We start from the raw sequence: 14,194 nt of genomic DNA on the forward strand, positions 1-14,194 counted from the left end.
AGGAGGATTTGTCCCTGGGCGGCCGCCGTCCGCTCTTACCGGCGGGGCTGAGGTGGCGGCGGGGAGCGGGATCGGGATCGGGAGGGCGCCGCCATGAGCCGCAGCTACAACGACGAGCTGCAGTTCCTGGACAAGCTGGACAAGAACTGCTGGCGGATCAAGAAGGGCTTCGTGCCCAACATGCACGTGCGTGGGGAGGGCTCGGGGTTGGGGGGGGGGGAAGGCCCGGCGGGGCCCGGTCGCGCTGACGGCTCTCCACCCCCCCCATCCCCGCAGGTGGAGGGTGTTTTCTACGTGAACGACCCGCTGGAGAAGCTGATGTTCGAGGAGCTGCGCAACGCCTGCCGTGGTGGGGGTGAGTGCCGTGGTGTGGTGTGGGCCCGCTGCCCCCTCAGAGCCAGCCCTGGGCCGGCTGTGGGGGAGCCCCGGGGTATGAGCAGGCCACGTACAAGGTGCCTCGTTGTAGTAATTTATCAGATTTTTTTACACTTTTTTCACTCTTTTCTTTTTTTTTTTTTTTTTTTAGGTGCGGGTGGGTTTTTGCCTGCTATGAAGCAGATTGGGAACGTGGCAGCGTTACCTGGCATCGTTCACGTGAGTAACTGCTTCGGAAAATGCTCTTTGCTGCTCCATTGTGGGAAGAGCTGTGGACCAAAGCTGGTTTTAGGATGGTTGGCGTGTTAGGAACCTGTCTCTGAGTAAGGAGTGATTGCAAGGACAGGCTGTAAAATTAGCTTGTCAGAAATGAAGGTATTCTCTTCACTTACTTCTGTGCGCTTGCAGCCCAGAAGGCCAAGTGGATCCTGGGCCACATCAAAAGCGGAGTGGCCAGCAGGGTGAGGGAGGGGATTGTCCCCCTCTGCTCTGCCCTTGTGAGGCCCCACTTGGTGTACTGCATCCAGGTCTGGGGCCCCCAGCACAAGAAGGATGTGGGGCTGTTAGAACAGATCCAGAGGAGGGCCGCAAAGATGATCAAGGGGCTGGAGCACCTCTCCTACGAAAAAGGCTGAGATAGCTGGGGATGTTCAGCCTACAGAAGAGAAGGCTCTGGGGTGACCTCATTGCAGCTTTTCAGTACTTAAAGGGGGCTTATAAAAAAAAAGGAGAGCAGCGCTTTGCTCAGATAACGACAGGACAAGAGAGAATAGTTTTAAACTAAAAGAGCCGAGATTTAGATTGGAGGTTAGGGGGAAATTCTACACTCACGGGGTGGTGAGGCACTGGAACAGGTTACCTAGAGAGGTGGTGAATGCGCCATCCCTGGAGGTGTGCAAGACCAGGTTGGATGAGGCACTGGAACTAGGTGGTCTTCAAGGTCCCTTCCAACTCGAGCCCTTCTAAGATTCACCGATTGCCTTTTTACACGAAGCCTGTTTGGCTTTGCTATTTTTGGCTATTTCAATTTGCTTTAGCCGCCTTTTCTCCACTGCTGGTACGGTCAGTTTGTTGTTTCTGAGTCGTCCCTGCTGACCTGCAGTGCCTGGGGAAGCGAGGAGACAGCAGAAGGTGACAGTGTTGTCTGTGTTATCATCGCTGCCCTAGCGTTGGCAGTGAGCCTTCCCCTGCATTCAACACTCTTTTACCTGGCCCCACACATTTTAGAAATGAAGCAGAAGGATGTCGGAGGAGCGTACTAAGCTGTACCACTCTTCAGTAAGCTTAAACTACAGTGTGAAAATTATCTTTTTCATGTTCAGTATCGCTTATATTAATAATTAACAAGTACCAGAATTGTGGTGTGGTTTTTTTTAATTGTTTCTTATGGTGACTCAGCAAAAGTTTTCAATTTGTGGCTGCAGTAAAAGGTTGCCTGTCATTCTGCTGAAATGGGAGTTACAGCTGACAGTTTGTAGGAGAAGTGTTAGGATCATCTTTCTATTTAGATCTTCACTTATTTTTTTAAACAACATTTTTCCTTGATGGGAAGGGGGTGCAAAAGAAGCACGTAATCCCCTGAAAAACATGCATGGTAACAGTTTAACACAGTTGAAAAGTTCCAATTTCTGACAGTTTTCTGGGTGTTTGGGACTCTTTTTTAATTTAAAAAAAAAAAAATTTGGAGTCCTGTTTGTGCTGCCCTAATTTAAACTTGCCATGCTTTGAAATTGCACCATTGTGTAGAAGCACGTTCTCACTTTTTTTAATTGGTAGTAATATGAAAAGGTTCAATTAAAATAATTCTTTTATAAATTAAAGCTACACCACTCCTATCTTATTCTATTGTATCAAACGACGTTTTCTCACTTAGAGCATGCAGCGTTTGGCCAATATTTAATCGCGTATGTAAGAAGGAAAAACACTGACTGTTATGATATCATTCAATAGCATTGAATGCCTTCCTGGTTACATTTACAGTATTTAAGTATTGTGGATGTATCTAGATGGAACTTGGCAAAGAGAAACTAATCTTCACTCTTACATCTCTGCTGCATGCTACCCATAAGCTATTGCCTACGTAGGATGTGAATACAAGGACTCTTGGGTCCAGGAAAAGGCTATGCTGGAATTCAGTGTGAGATCACAGCTTCTGCATTTAGGTGTTAAGTTTTCTTGATCCAGTCAGTAGAGCCAAGGGGGCTTCTCAGCTGCCTAGCCACGGGGTGCTCACTTCAGAGTGAGATCAGCTACTCTCTGCTTTCTTTGACAGTCTCTCCTGTAGCTGTATGTGTTGGGATACTAACCCAAATTCAGGTGTCTACTCCATCTTCATCTGAACATCCATTCTCTGTTTGGTGTATTGGTCTGTACGTGTGACAACCGCTACCACAAGGCAAAGCATAACCAAGATGACTCTTAGTGCTGTACAGAGTTTTGTGGGACTTAGAAATTTCCTTCATTTTCTTTCAGAGATCAATAGGCCTGCCAGATGTCCATTCGGGCTATGGGTTTGCCATTGGCAACATGGCTGCCTTTGACATGAATGATCCTGAAGCAGTGGTTTCACCAGGTAAGGATTCTTCAAGACTGACTTAACCTGCACTGAGAAATGTAAGCGGTGGCTGAAAAACAGGTGAAATGGCAGGTCTTTACACTGCCATAAACGGAGGACCAAGGTGAAAGATGTCTGAATTACAGAGAGTTAAAAGGCACTTAAATTCTTGCAGTCAGAATCTTATGGAGCAGGTGGTTACACTGGAAACATCTAAACAGTACAGAGAGGATTGCCCTTCTTTTTTTGGCTTGTGCTTGTTGTAACCCTCAGTCTTGAAGAGACAGCACAAGACTTTGAACATGTGTTTCTCCAGGTTGATAAGGAATTGACTCTTTTATTTGAGCAACATTTGTAAACCCTTTTTGAGAATATTTCTACAATTTATTAAAAATGTAACCTTACAATATTTCTGACTTTTTAATAAACACCTTGCTTTCAGGGACTTGCTTTTAAAACATCTTATCTCAGAGAACTAGGCTAAGATTTTCATCCGTCATTTTTCTTCTGTCCTGAGGCAGGAGAACAGGAGTATCCTGTATAATTTCTGTGGACAGTATACTTCATATTTGTGTCCACTTCTCTTTGTTTACTTGTTGGGGCAAGTAGCATATGTATAGGGCATATGCTTGAGACAGGAAAGCTGTGTGTGTCAGTTTTTAGTGTTCTTTTTTTTTTTCTGCAAGACTGTGTTGAAATCAGAGGCTTCTTGTAAATCTGTTAAAATGAAACTTGTTGTTCTGCTTTATTTACAGCATTGTGTCAGAAAGAAGGTGTAAGACCACAGCATTTGGTGCATGCTCCCTCTCAGCCAGGAGACTGAGTTAAGATGAATATTCAGCAAATGCTCACCATCAGCACTCTCTTTATTAACTCCATGGCTTTCCCTACGCTTCTAGGTGGTGTCGGATTTGACATCAACTGTGGTGTCCGCTTACTGCGTACAAATTTGGATGAAAGTGATGTGCAGCCTGTGAAGGAGCAGCTCGCCCAAGCTATGTTTGACCATATTCCTGTTGGTGTCGGCTCCAAGGGTGTCATCCCCATGAATGCCAAGTGAGAGAACGGCTTTGCGTGTACATCAGGAGAGGGGACATCTCTCATGTTTATTCTGATGAAAGATTCATCAGTGGCAGGCTTTAAAAAAGAGGGAAAAATTCTAAACCTGTTCATGTTCTTTCTACACATGTGCTTCTCCAGGAGGAAAAGCGTAATCATCAGTGTACAGTCACCTGTTTCTTCCTCCATTTAAAACCTTGACGTAACTAAAGGTTCTTAAGAGGTTCTTACTTCCCCCGACTGAAAACTTTCTTACATGTAAAGGTATTTTTGGAAAGGGGTGAGGGAGGAAAAGCAGGATATTCCTCAGACAACAAAGAGGAAAACGCAACGATCTATCTAATGTTAATATATTTATAGAGCTTGATTTTCATGAATTATTAAGAAGTTGGGCTTCTTATTAGGGGAGTTGGGAGCTAATCATAAAATCATAGAATAAGTTAGGTTAAATGGGAAGTCTTGAGGTCATCTCACCCAACTCCCTGCACGAAGCAGAGCTAACTCTGAAGGCAGGTCTAACAGCAAAATTGTATCAGGTTGCTCAGGGCCGTATCTGGTTGAGTTTTGAATGTTTCCAAGGATAGCACTCATGTAGGTGTCTGATAACTGCAGGGATTTGGAAGAGGCACTAGAGATGGGCGTGGACTGGTCTCTCCGGGAAGGCTATGCCTGGGCAGAGGACAAGGAGCACTGTGAGGAATATGGAAGAATGCTGCAGGCCGATCCCAACAAGGTCTCCTCAAGAGCGAAGAAAAGGGGCCTGCCTCAGGTAATGCTGTTTCAGGAAGGTTGTGAGTGCTCCCAGGGCTCAAATGTGAGATGCTGTGTAGTTCTCTGGTTTTGTATCTTTTCTTGAAGCTTTGCCTAGCAGTTCTGGGCAGGGGGAAGTGTGAGATGGTGGTACTGTTTCTGAATAATTCTTGACAGAGCTGGAATACAAAGAAACAATAAGTGCTGAGCATACCCAAGGTCCCTTGGGCCATCAGGCTTTCAGCAGTTAACTCCTAGTACTGGAATTCATGTTTGCTGGCATTTTGCTATCCAGATTTAGTTTTAAGAGACAGGCAAGCTGTTCTGTAACTTTTCAGTTTGCTCAGCAAGTTAATAGCAGGGCAAGGAAGGATGTCTTAATAAATGTGACTAGCTCAGAACTTTGAATTAAAGTTCAAGGGTTGGATTTCATTTCTGCACGTAGTATGTCCTTGCTCTGGGTGGAACTCTTCTGAGATGGCTGTAATGATGCTACCATTTCGGAAGTTTTCTTCTGTATGACTTCTTGAGTTTTATGAATTGTGGTGCTGCAATAGACTACAGCATTTTAACCACAAAATAATGTTAAGTCCTTAGTTTTCTCATTCACCTAGCAAATAAGGAATCAGCTGTTATGGAATAGGAAAAACTGGGTCTTGGAAATGAAAAATCTTGCTTTAATCTGCTGGAGAGGTTTAAGAACCTAGTTAACAGGATATTGTAATTTCCCTGTGGGGTTATTAGCAAGTATAAGACTGCCTTTCCTATACAGACTGAAGGATAGGTTCTCAGTGCTCTGTACATTTTCTGTCTTTCAACTAGGCGTAAGTCAGTTGCAAAAAAGTGGCAACACATTCTGTAGATCCTGGTCCTTTCGTTTATTTGCAGTCTTGTTCAAACAGTAAAAATTGTTATGAATACAAAGAGGACTCTGATGATGCTACTTTGTTCTTCTTTCTTTTAGCTTGTCATTTATCATCACCCCCTTCCTCCCCACTCCCTGGGAGAACTTTACTAAAACTAAAGCCTTTCTGTAGCAATTTGCCCTATTTTCCATACTCTGTGTGTGCTCCCAGAGGCTGCTTTACTGGCACTGTCTGATCCTTGTGTTGTGATTGGCAGCTGGGGACCCTGGGAGCAGGAAATCATTACGCTGAGATCCAGGTCGTGGATGACATTTACAACGAATATGCTGCCCGGAAGATGGGCATCGACCACAAAGGGCAGGTGTGCGTCATGATCCATAGCGGCAGCAGGGGTTTGGGCCACCAGGTTGCCACAGGTATGATCTGACTGGAGTACGTGACTGGAGTGAAGCAAACTCTTCAGCACGGTCTTGTCATTGACAGTAAATTCCAGCACCAAAAATAGCATTTTTTACAGTGCAATTGTCACGTCTGTTCCGAGTTGCCTTGCTAGGGGTTGTCTTACGTTTTGTCTGCTTGATTTTGCAAGCCTTGCAGCAACGATAAGTTTCAAACCAAAGTGGTAATTGTCTTTGGGCTTGCAGAGTATTGGTCTTGCTATTATGGGACAGGATAAAAGATGACAGACTCATACTAGAGCATGTAGAATTCCAGTTAGATGCTAGATTTTTTTTATTTTTTTTAAAAACATTAAAATGTTCAAATGCTGGAAATGTCTACTGATGCTGTAGAACCAGCATCCTTGGACATAGTCAGCATTTGGCTAAGTCCCTGAGCAACTTCATCCAGCTGGAGCTGCTCTGAGCAAGAGATAGGACTAGGTAACTCCCTTCTAAATCTTCCAAACTAAATTACTGTATGGTCAAAAGTGAGATTTTCACTGAATCCTGTGTCTGGTTCAGGGGCTGTCTTTAAACATATTTGCTTGTGATTGTGAGGTCGTAATCTTTGGTGTAACAGAGGCAGGCATTTTTGCAGAAGAAAAGACTAAATTCTTAGGTCACAAAAAGGTGCTACATCTACATTTATTGTTTGTGTGAAGTGCTTAGATTATTAGAACATACCAATAGGTTGAACTGCATTTGTCTAAGTGGAGAATTCTTTCTGGTACACCTCAGGACCTTAACTTTTCTTTCTAAAAATAGCCTTGAGGAACATTGTTTGCAAACAGCAATGTTCTGCCGCAAAATTACTTTTGCATTTAAGAGGAAACTGTAGGTTTGACCCCTGGACAGATATGTTCAGTTTTAGAATGTAAATTATAGACACCCATGTTAATCCCGCAGACTGAAATAAAATGAAGAAGTCACTTAGAAATCTGTTTATTTCCCAGATGCGTTGGTGGCTATGGAAAAAGCTATGAAACGGGACAAAATCATAGTGAATGATCGGCAACTAGCATGCGCCAGGATTGCCTCTGCAGAGGGGCAGGATTACTTGAAAGGAATGGCAGCTGCTGGAAACTATGCGTGGGTCAACCGCTCTTCTATGACTTTCCTAACGAGACAGGTAGGAGCAGAGTTGTTGCTGATGTAAATACTGTGATATGCATGTCCTGCTTTATCCTAGGTGTATGGAATACAGGGAAGCTGCAGTATTTAATGTAACTTTTGGTTTTGTGCTTCCAAAGCTGCATTTTCTGGACAGACTTACATAAATTAATAGGCATGACAATCTGTTTAAAACCTCTCAACATCACTTGGATTGCACTTGCAGAAGCTACTTAGGCAGTATTTTTAGCATGCCTCATACTGGAAAAAGAGAATACAAGAAAAGCCATCTTTTCAGAGTTGACAGAATTTGTCTAATTGATACTGGGTTGAATTCCAGCATTAAAACTGCTGATGAGCAGATAAACAGTCTAGGCAGTCCATTTCTGTCACACTCAGCACTGTTGTACTCAATTCCACCATGGCTGAATTTGACTGAGGTTTTTCACCCGCCATGCCAAGTGTTTTGGTCACTAAATTAGCGGTAAGAAACATTTTCGAGAAAATCTATTGCTTTTAATTACTAAGAATATTGTATAGCTTCCACATGTACACAGCAGTTATCGTCTTGTATTTCACATCGCGGTTTGCTCTCTTCTTAGGCCTTTGCCAAAGTCTTCAACACCACCCCAGATGACCTCGATATGCACGTTATCTATGACGTGTCTCACAACATTGCCAAAGTGGAGCAACACGTGGTGGATGGGAAGGAGCGAACTCTGTTGGTGCACAGAAAAGGGTCAACCAGAGCCTTCCCTCCTCACCATCCTCTTATTGCTGTTGATTATCAAGTAAGTTTAGCTGTGGGAGAAGGAAATCAGGTGAGAATTTTGGATGAATCAGACAGTTTTAGAGTCCTTAACAGATCTGAATGCTCTGAATTCTTTATTCGAGCTAATGGCACTGGAAACCTAGTAGGATGGCAACATTTTGCTTGTCTGTTAGATCTTTGGGACATTGACCTCCCCCTTCTGCTCCACTCCTACACTAGTTGGAAGATTCTTTAAAATTTCATATCTAGGGCAGGCTGCAGTGATTTGTCTGTCTGTTGGACCCAGGTCTTTTGATAAACTGGTCTACATCATTCAGTGCAGTTAGGTTTCCAGAATCCTTGATATCAGGCACTCGAGGCAAGCAGGAATGTTCTGAGAGAATGTGAACCTGGCCTCTTTTTTTTGTAGATGTGGTTCTTCTCAGACATTTATTAAGGATGTAGGCTTTTGCTGGGTGAGTTAAGACTTGCTTGCATCCACAGCTGACCGGACAGCCTGTTTTGATCGGTGGGACCATGGGCACCTGTAGCTACGTTCTTACGGGCACAGAGCAAGGCATGACTGAGACCTTCGGAACTACTTGCCATGGAGCCGTAAGTCAAAAAGCATTTCAAGAAGGGGTTTGAATGGGACTGTCATCCAGCAAACAAAGTTAGTAAAGGGTAATCCAGTGTATGGTGCATCTGTTGGTAATGCAGGTAGCCTTGCCACAGTAGTCCCAGGCCAGGAGGATTGCACACTCAAAGTTTTTTGTCCCTTATGGAATAGTTTTGACTACTCCTGGAGAAAATCTAGGGGGTGCTCCTTTATACAAAGCAAAGATTAATGTGAAGATGTGGAGAATGAGCTCCTCTTAAAAGTCCTGGTATCTCTGAGCTAACAAGCATTAATAATCCTGAGGTTGTCCATATAAAACTCCTCAGTAGTTGGAAAAAGGGACTTTCTCCCTTTTTATTTGTGATGTGAGACAAGATGACTGAGGAAGAGAAATAGCTTCCAGTAAAACTCTGAATCGTGAACGCTGACAAGGAGTTCGGGTAAGAAGACACTTGCAGACTAGCATGTTTACATACAAAACTTTCCTATCCATCATGCCAGATGTGTGGTTATGCAGAAGCCAGTCACTTAAAGTCTAAATTCATCTTCCATTTTGTGGCTTACTGTGCTCTGTGCCCTCAGCTATTCTGTATTTGCTTATAATGTAAACTGACTTGGGAGTATGTCCTGGGTATAGCACCAGATGTCAAGCTTTACCCCAAAATGTTCCAGGGGTTCTGTTGTAGAAGTCAACTTCCTTCCTTGTCAGTGCTTACAACCACTTATATTTGTGGACATTCTGACAAACATTCTTTCATTTTCTTCAGAGCAGTTGGGAATGTAGCTTAGTTTTCCTGTGTGCATCTGTTGTTTTATTTTTGATTTAGTAAGAGAGAGTTCTGTTTTTCCAAACTGCTACGAAACGCAGAACTAAATAAACTACTTTCTAGGGTCGTGCACTGTCTCGAGCCAAATCTCGACGTAACTTGGACTTCCAGGATGTATTGGACAAGCTGGCTGACATGGGCATTGCCATCCGTGTTGCTTCTCCCAAACTGGTCATGGAAGAAGTGAGTTTAACGTTTCATTATCTGAGAGGGAAAAAGGGGTCTTGCTCTGTGGCTGTATGACCCTACCTGACTCGGTTCTTGACACTGCTGAGTAATCGCTAGTTCCCTGTTTATACAGCTTCTTCAGTTTCTGACAGAGCTATCCAATTTTCTGGAAAAAAAAAAAGTGAAGTCTTCTCTGTCCCCAAAATCCTGCTGAAAGGGGAGATGCCTGTCTGACAAGTTTTGAGGACTATGTTTTTTTCCCTTGTTCTCATGCCTGGCAATAGGGTTAATTAGTATCTAACCTGAAAAATCTTTGTGAGAGCATCACAAAAGTAGTTACGTTTTGTGGCTTCTCTTCCTTCTGAATGATATTCTCCCAGCTTTAAATTTACTGTACTTTGTAGCTGTCATGTATATTCATAGCAGTGTATGACAAGTTCACGTCTTAAGACAAATTCCTACATTTGCTCAAGACGAAAAAAACTTGAAACAGCTAGGAAACCTTGATTGTTAAGACTTCCAGCTCTTCTACATTAACACGATAGGATGTCTGTTGTGTTGACAGCCTCGCTCATGGAAGTACGTTTAATCGTTTGTAACTGCTATTATGGGTGCTGGTATTGCACAAATGTATTGATCCTGCTAAAATCTTTGTTCAGGGGTGGCTTCCTAGTGCTCAAGGGGGAGCTCTAGAGTTCAGCCCTGGTTCCTGTCACTTAGAGGCAGCGAAGATGAATCCTAAAGGCTATTTGTAAGGAGGAAGTTGGAGTGACTTCCTGCCAGGTGCTGAGGCCCGACGTTCTCACCTGCCGGGGGTTTGGATTATCTGAGGATATTGGGAAAACGGAACCAAAACAGATAGCATTTTATCTGAAATGGGGTGAAAGCTTATTTGTAAAGCCAAGTATCTCTTAGACTTTACGTGTGTAATATGGCTGGATTCTCAATATGTTCACCTACTTTTACATCCTCAATTTCCGTGATTCAATTTCCGCAAAGAAAAGAAGGGATGTCGAAAGCCTGTATCCAGCTTCCTGTGACTTTGGGTTATTTATAATTTTGTCTTTTTTTTTTCTTTTCCCCCTCCAGGCACCAGAGTCTTACAAGAACGTGACAGATGTGGTTAATACCTGCCATGCGGCTGGCATCAGCAAGAAAGCCATTAAATTGAGACCTATTGCTGTTATAAAAGGCTAGAAATTGACAAGGCAGCAGAAACCCAGTGACATCTCCAGGCCTTCTTCAAAACTGACTAGAATCTTCCCATACCTCTTGGACTCTGTAATATGCTCAGATATCACATCCCTGTTCTGGAAACACAGCAGTGGAGGATACCCCTATTTTTAATGACTTCTACACAAAATTAATGCCCCCCCCTCCACCTCCTTGTTATATGATGTTCTTTTCTTGGGAGAAAAGGGGAAAGAAATCGGTCTTAGCTTTTGATGTGCAGTCTCTCGCCCGTTTGGCTGATTATTCCACAGGCAGGACTTCAGACTTGCCTGAGTTCTCACTAATTGCTGTGCTGCAAGACCACCTCCATCAGCAAAGACGGCCTATGAGCCCGACCTCCTGTCTCCACACACAAGTGCGTGGAGCTCTTTCTGCATACAGAAGTGCTCTGATAGGCAGGGAATAGTGCTGCTGGGCAGGGAGAGGTCGCTCTGTTTGCAGACGGGTAAAAAATCGGGGAGTTGGGAGTGGTCTCCTGCTTGGGTTGAGAGGGATTAGCTAGGCTTGAGGCGCAGTCCTCTTCCCCCACCCTCTCCCATGCACCGCAGCACCTGGTGTACTTGGCTCAGCCCAAGTAGGTGTTCTGCAGTCTTCTCTAAATGGCAGTAGGATTCGGTTTGTTACTTTGAAAGGTTTTGTTTGCCCAATAAAAGTTGTGACTTAACAACTTAGAGATGTGCCAATCCAACGTTTTGCAGAGTCCTAAGCATGTGGAAGTTGGATTGGATAATGTTTGCTGTGTCCCACAACTGATTGAAGTGGGTCGTGTGGCGGGGTCAAGCCCAGTAGGATGTAACTGCTTTCAGCCGATGTTTCTTTTATGTTCATTAAATGAGACCGGACGGGGGGCTGACCAGTAGATCATATTGGGAATTATAAATAAAATGGGAAGATGGACACTGCAGTGTGTCTGTGTCATGTTTATTATGTGCCTGGAATGTCTGTTGTCCAGCTCTAAGTACCAGCTTGGTACCCGCAACATCTTGTGGCTTCAGCCGATGGACCTTGCAAAGAAACGTGCAGATGGCAGGATACAGGTGAAGGGCAATGCAGTGCTGTTTTGTCAGCTTGGTTACAAGTGTGGTAGCTATGATCCGACTGTCTTGGGGCTAGCTGGGTTCTGAGTGGGCAGGTGAAGCCTTGCCTGTAAGCCTGCACGCAGACACAAGAGGGCAGCCGGAGGAAAATCTCAGAGCGAGAATGGAGCCTTGCCAGGGACTCCTGTAAAGGGAGCAGGCAGTGATGACTTGATTGCCATTTGAGGAAACATTCCTTTAGGTTTAGGATCTTAGCAGACACCTGTTGATCCCAAGATGCATAATGGCATGTTGCTGTCTTAATCACTCTGCGTATTGGTTCCTTAAGTTGCAGTGTTGTATTTGTTGCAGGGTCAGAGGCAGCACATGCAGTACTAGTCGCTGCCTTGACTCCTTTTGGTTGCGACTTTAAAGGCAGTGCCTTGTTTTCTGCTTTCTCCTGTGGAATTGCTCCAGATTATCTCTGAGGTCTGAGACAGACTCACTGAATTTCAAACAAATATAATTTCATGTAGCAATGTGAATTAGCCTCACGGAGCCGCTGACTGAAAGACAAATTGTTGGTCTCAGTCTTCTGCAGAAGTGCATGTTCCATTCAGCAGCTTCTGTCTATAAATATTACAGACTCTCTGATGTCAAATGCAAGGGAGCTCTTAAAACATTCATATTTTAAAATAAAGAAGCATTTTGAAACAGTTTTCCTTTCCTACTGTTGCAATCTTACCTACCTGTGCAGTTGAAGCAAATTCCAGTTTCTTAATAATAAGCAGAAATCCTGTGCACCACGTAGGTGCTTTCTCAAATATATGCCTTAAGCCTCTTCTGAGCATCAGCATTCATGCGCTAGCCTTTACGAATGCAAAAAGTGATGGCAATTTTGGTTTCCTGTTGCAGAGCTACTCTTAGTTTTGGTTATATATCATGCTGTACAGAGGAGACAGGTGGTTTCCTAACCCCCTAAAAAGTGAGAGTAAAAATGTAAGATGTTTCCCAGTTCTGTTACTTGTATTTAAATTTGGATGTTCTAATTAAAATCCGACTTTTTCTCCAGATAGATCCAGTGGTTCTTTTTTCTATCTGTGTTTAAAAAAATAAATAGGTAAGTTAGGATGGCAGGCAATATTAAAATTCACATGCTGAAATACAGGTGACTGCAGAAGCACCTCTTCAACACCAAAGTGCCCATGTGTTCACCTTTGGTGAACAATTGTTAGGGGTCTTTATTTATTTTTTTGGTGGAAAACCGTAGGTAGGAGGTATGGACCTACCCTGCACCCCTGGAGCTGTCGCATACTCCTGTCTAACAGCAGGCACTTGGCCACTGCCTGCCCAGCAGGTCGATCCTGTCACCTGTAGCATGACCTGCAGCAGAAAGTTTGCTGGCCTTGAGGCTTGCAGGGGGCGTCTGCGTTATACCTGCTTTTAGCCAGTGCAATAAAATCAGCTCTTGCATGCAGGTTTTGTCTTTCAGTGAGGATAGCTTGCTGCATTTACCTTGCTCTGTGCTTGAGAACAAGACGGTTTAACTTACGAATTGGACCTGCCAAAACAGAGCTACTTCTGCCTCTAGGAAGCAGAAGGCACCTTCCTTTCTCCACTGGCAGGGCTCAGTGCAGCGACTCGTGCTGTGCAGCGAGCATGGGTGAGCACTTCCTTTCTTGCCAGGAGCCTGCTGTTCGCGGTGTGCTCAAAGGCTCGTGCAGGTGCTGTTCCTGTCACTGTTAGCACAGCATTAAGAAGCGAACAGAAAATGTACTTCATTTTTTTGTTGATGCTGGGTGATTGAGAGTCCTATAAATCCATCCCCAGTTTGCTGGAGCACCCCTGGGCCCTGTGAGAGCCCCCCAGGACAGGCAATTCCTCCCTGCAGTGTTTTAAGCAGGGGACGCTATGCTTTATTTGCCAAAATATCCATTTGGCAAAATTTTTGGTGGCTCTGGGGTCCCAAACCAGGGTCCAGCAAGGTACGGGCTTGCACTGTTATTTGCCACGGTGTGTTTTTGTGCTGGTTGGGAGCGCAGTGTCTAACCTGTGTCATGCTTATCGATATCCTGAGTTGTTTGGGAATTTCTCCCATCTCTTTGCTCTCCCGGTTTTAAACACAGCTCCTCGCACACGCTGCTTCCTCCTCCGCTGGTGGTCCCGGGCTGGTGTCCTGGCCCAGGAGGAACAAGTGATCTCTGACACATCTCTGGCGCAGGCACCCCCGGCCTCTCCTCCGCTCTCCTTTGTTCCTCTCAAACATAAACACACTTAACTGGCCTCTTCTCTTCTCCCTCCGCCCCCCAGCCTTCAAAGCAATCTCACAAAGCGATATCCCTCCCGCAGCATGTGCCAGCACGCTCCCTTGCTTGCAGAGGGAACGCTTCAATTACGCAGAGGGCCCTGCCCGGAGCTGGCATTTG

The 14,194-nt window shown here is 44.5% G+C and overlaps 1 protein-coding gene across 1 annotated transcript; it reads left to right on the forward strand.

The window, feature by feature from the left end:
* The first annotated feature begins 23 nt into the window (after positions 1 to 23).
* RTCB (RNA 2',3'-cyclic phosphate and 5'-OH ligase) lies at positions 24 to 11,654 on the forward strand. Its single transcript, XM_048071268.2, has 12 exons — positions 24 to 186; positions 277 to 355; positions 527 to 594; positions 2,848 to 2,947; positions 3,829 to 3,985; positions 4,601 to 4,757; positions 5,861 to 6,020; positions 6,998 to 7,173; positions 7,757 to 7,945; positions 8,410 to 8,520; positions 9,415 to 9,534; positions 10,609 to 11,654. The coding sequence occupies exons 1-12, from the start codon at positions 94 to 96 to the stop codon at positions 10,714 to 10,716; spliced, it is 1,518 nt and encodes a 505-aa protein (XP_047927225.1). The 5' UTR covers positions 24 to 93; the 3' UTR covers positions 10,717 to 11,654.
* The last annotated feature ends 2,540 nt before the right edge of the window (positions 11,655 to 14,194 follow it).

Source organism: Anser cygnoides, chromosome 1 (genome assembly GCF_040182565.1).
Source record: "Anser cygnoides isolate HZ-2024a breed goose chromosome 1, Taihu_goose_T2T_genome, whole genome shotgun sequence".
Classification (NCBI taxonomy): Eukaryota; Metazoa; Chordata; class Aves; order Anseriformes; family Anatidae; genus Anser; species Anser cygnoides.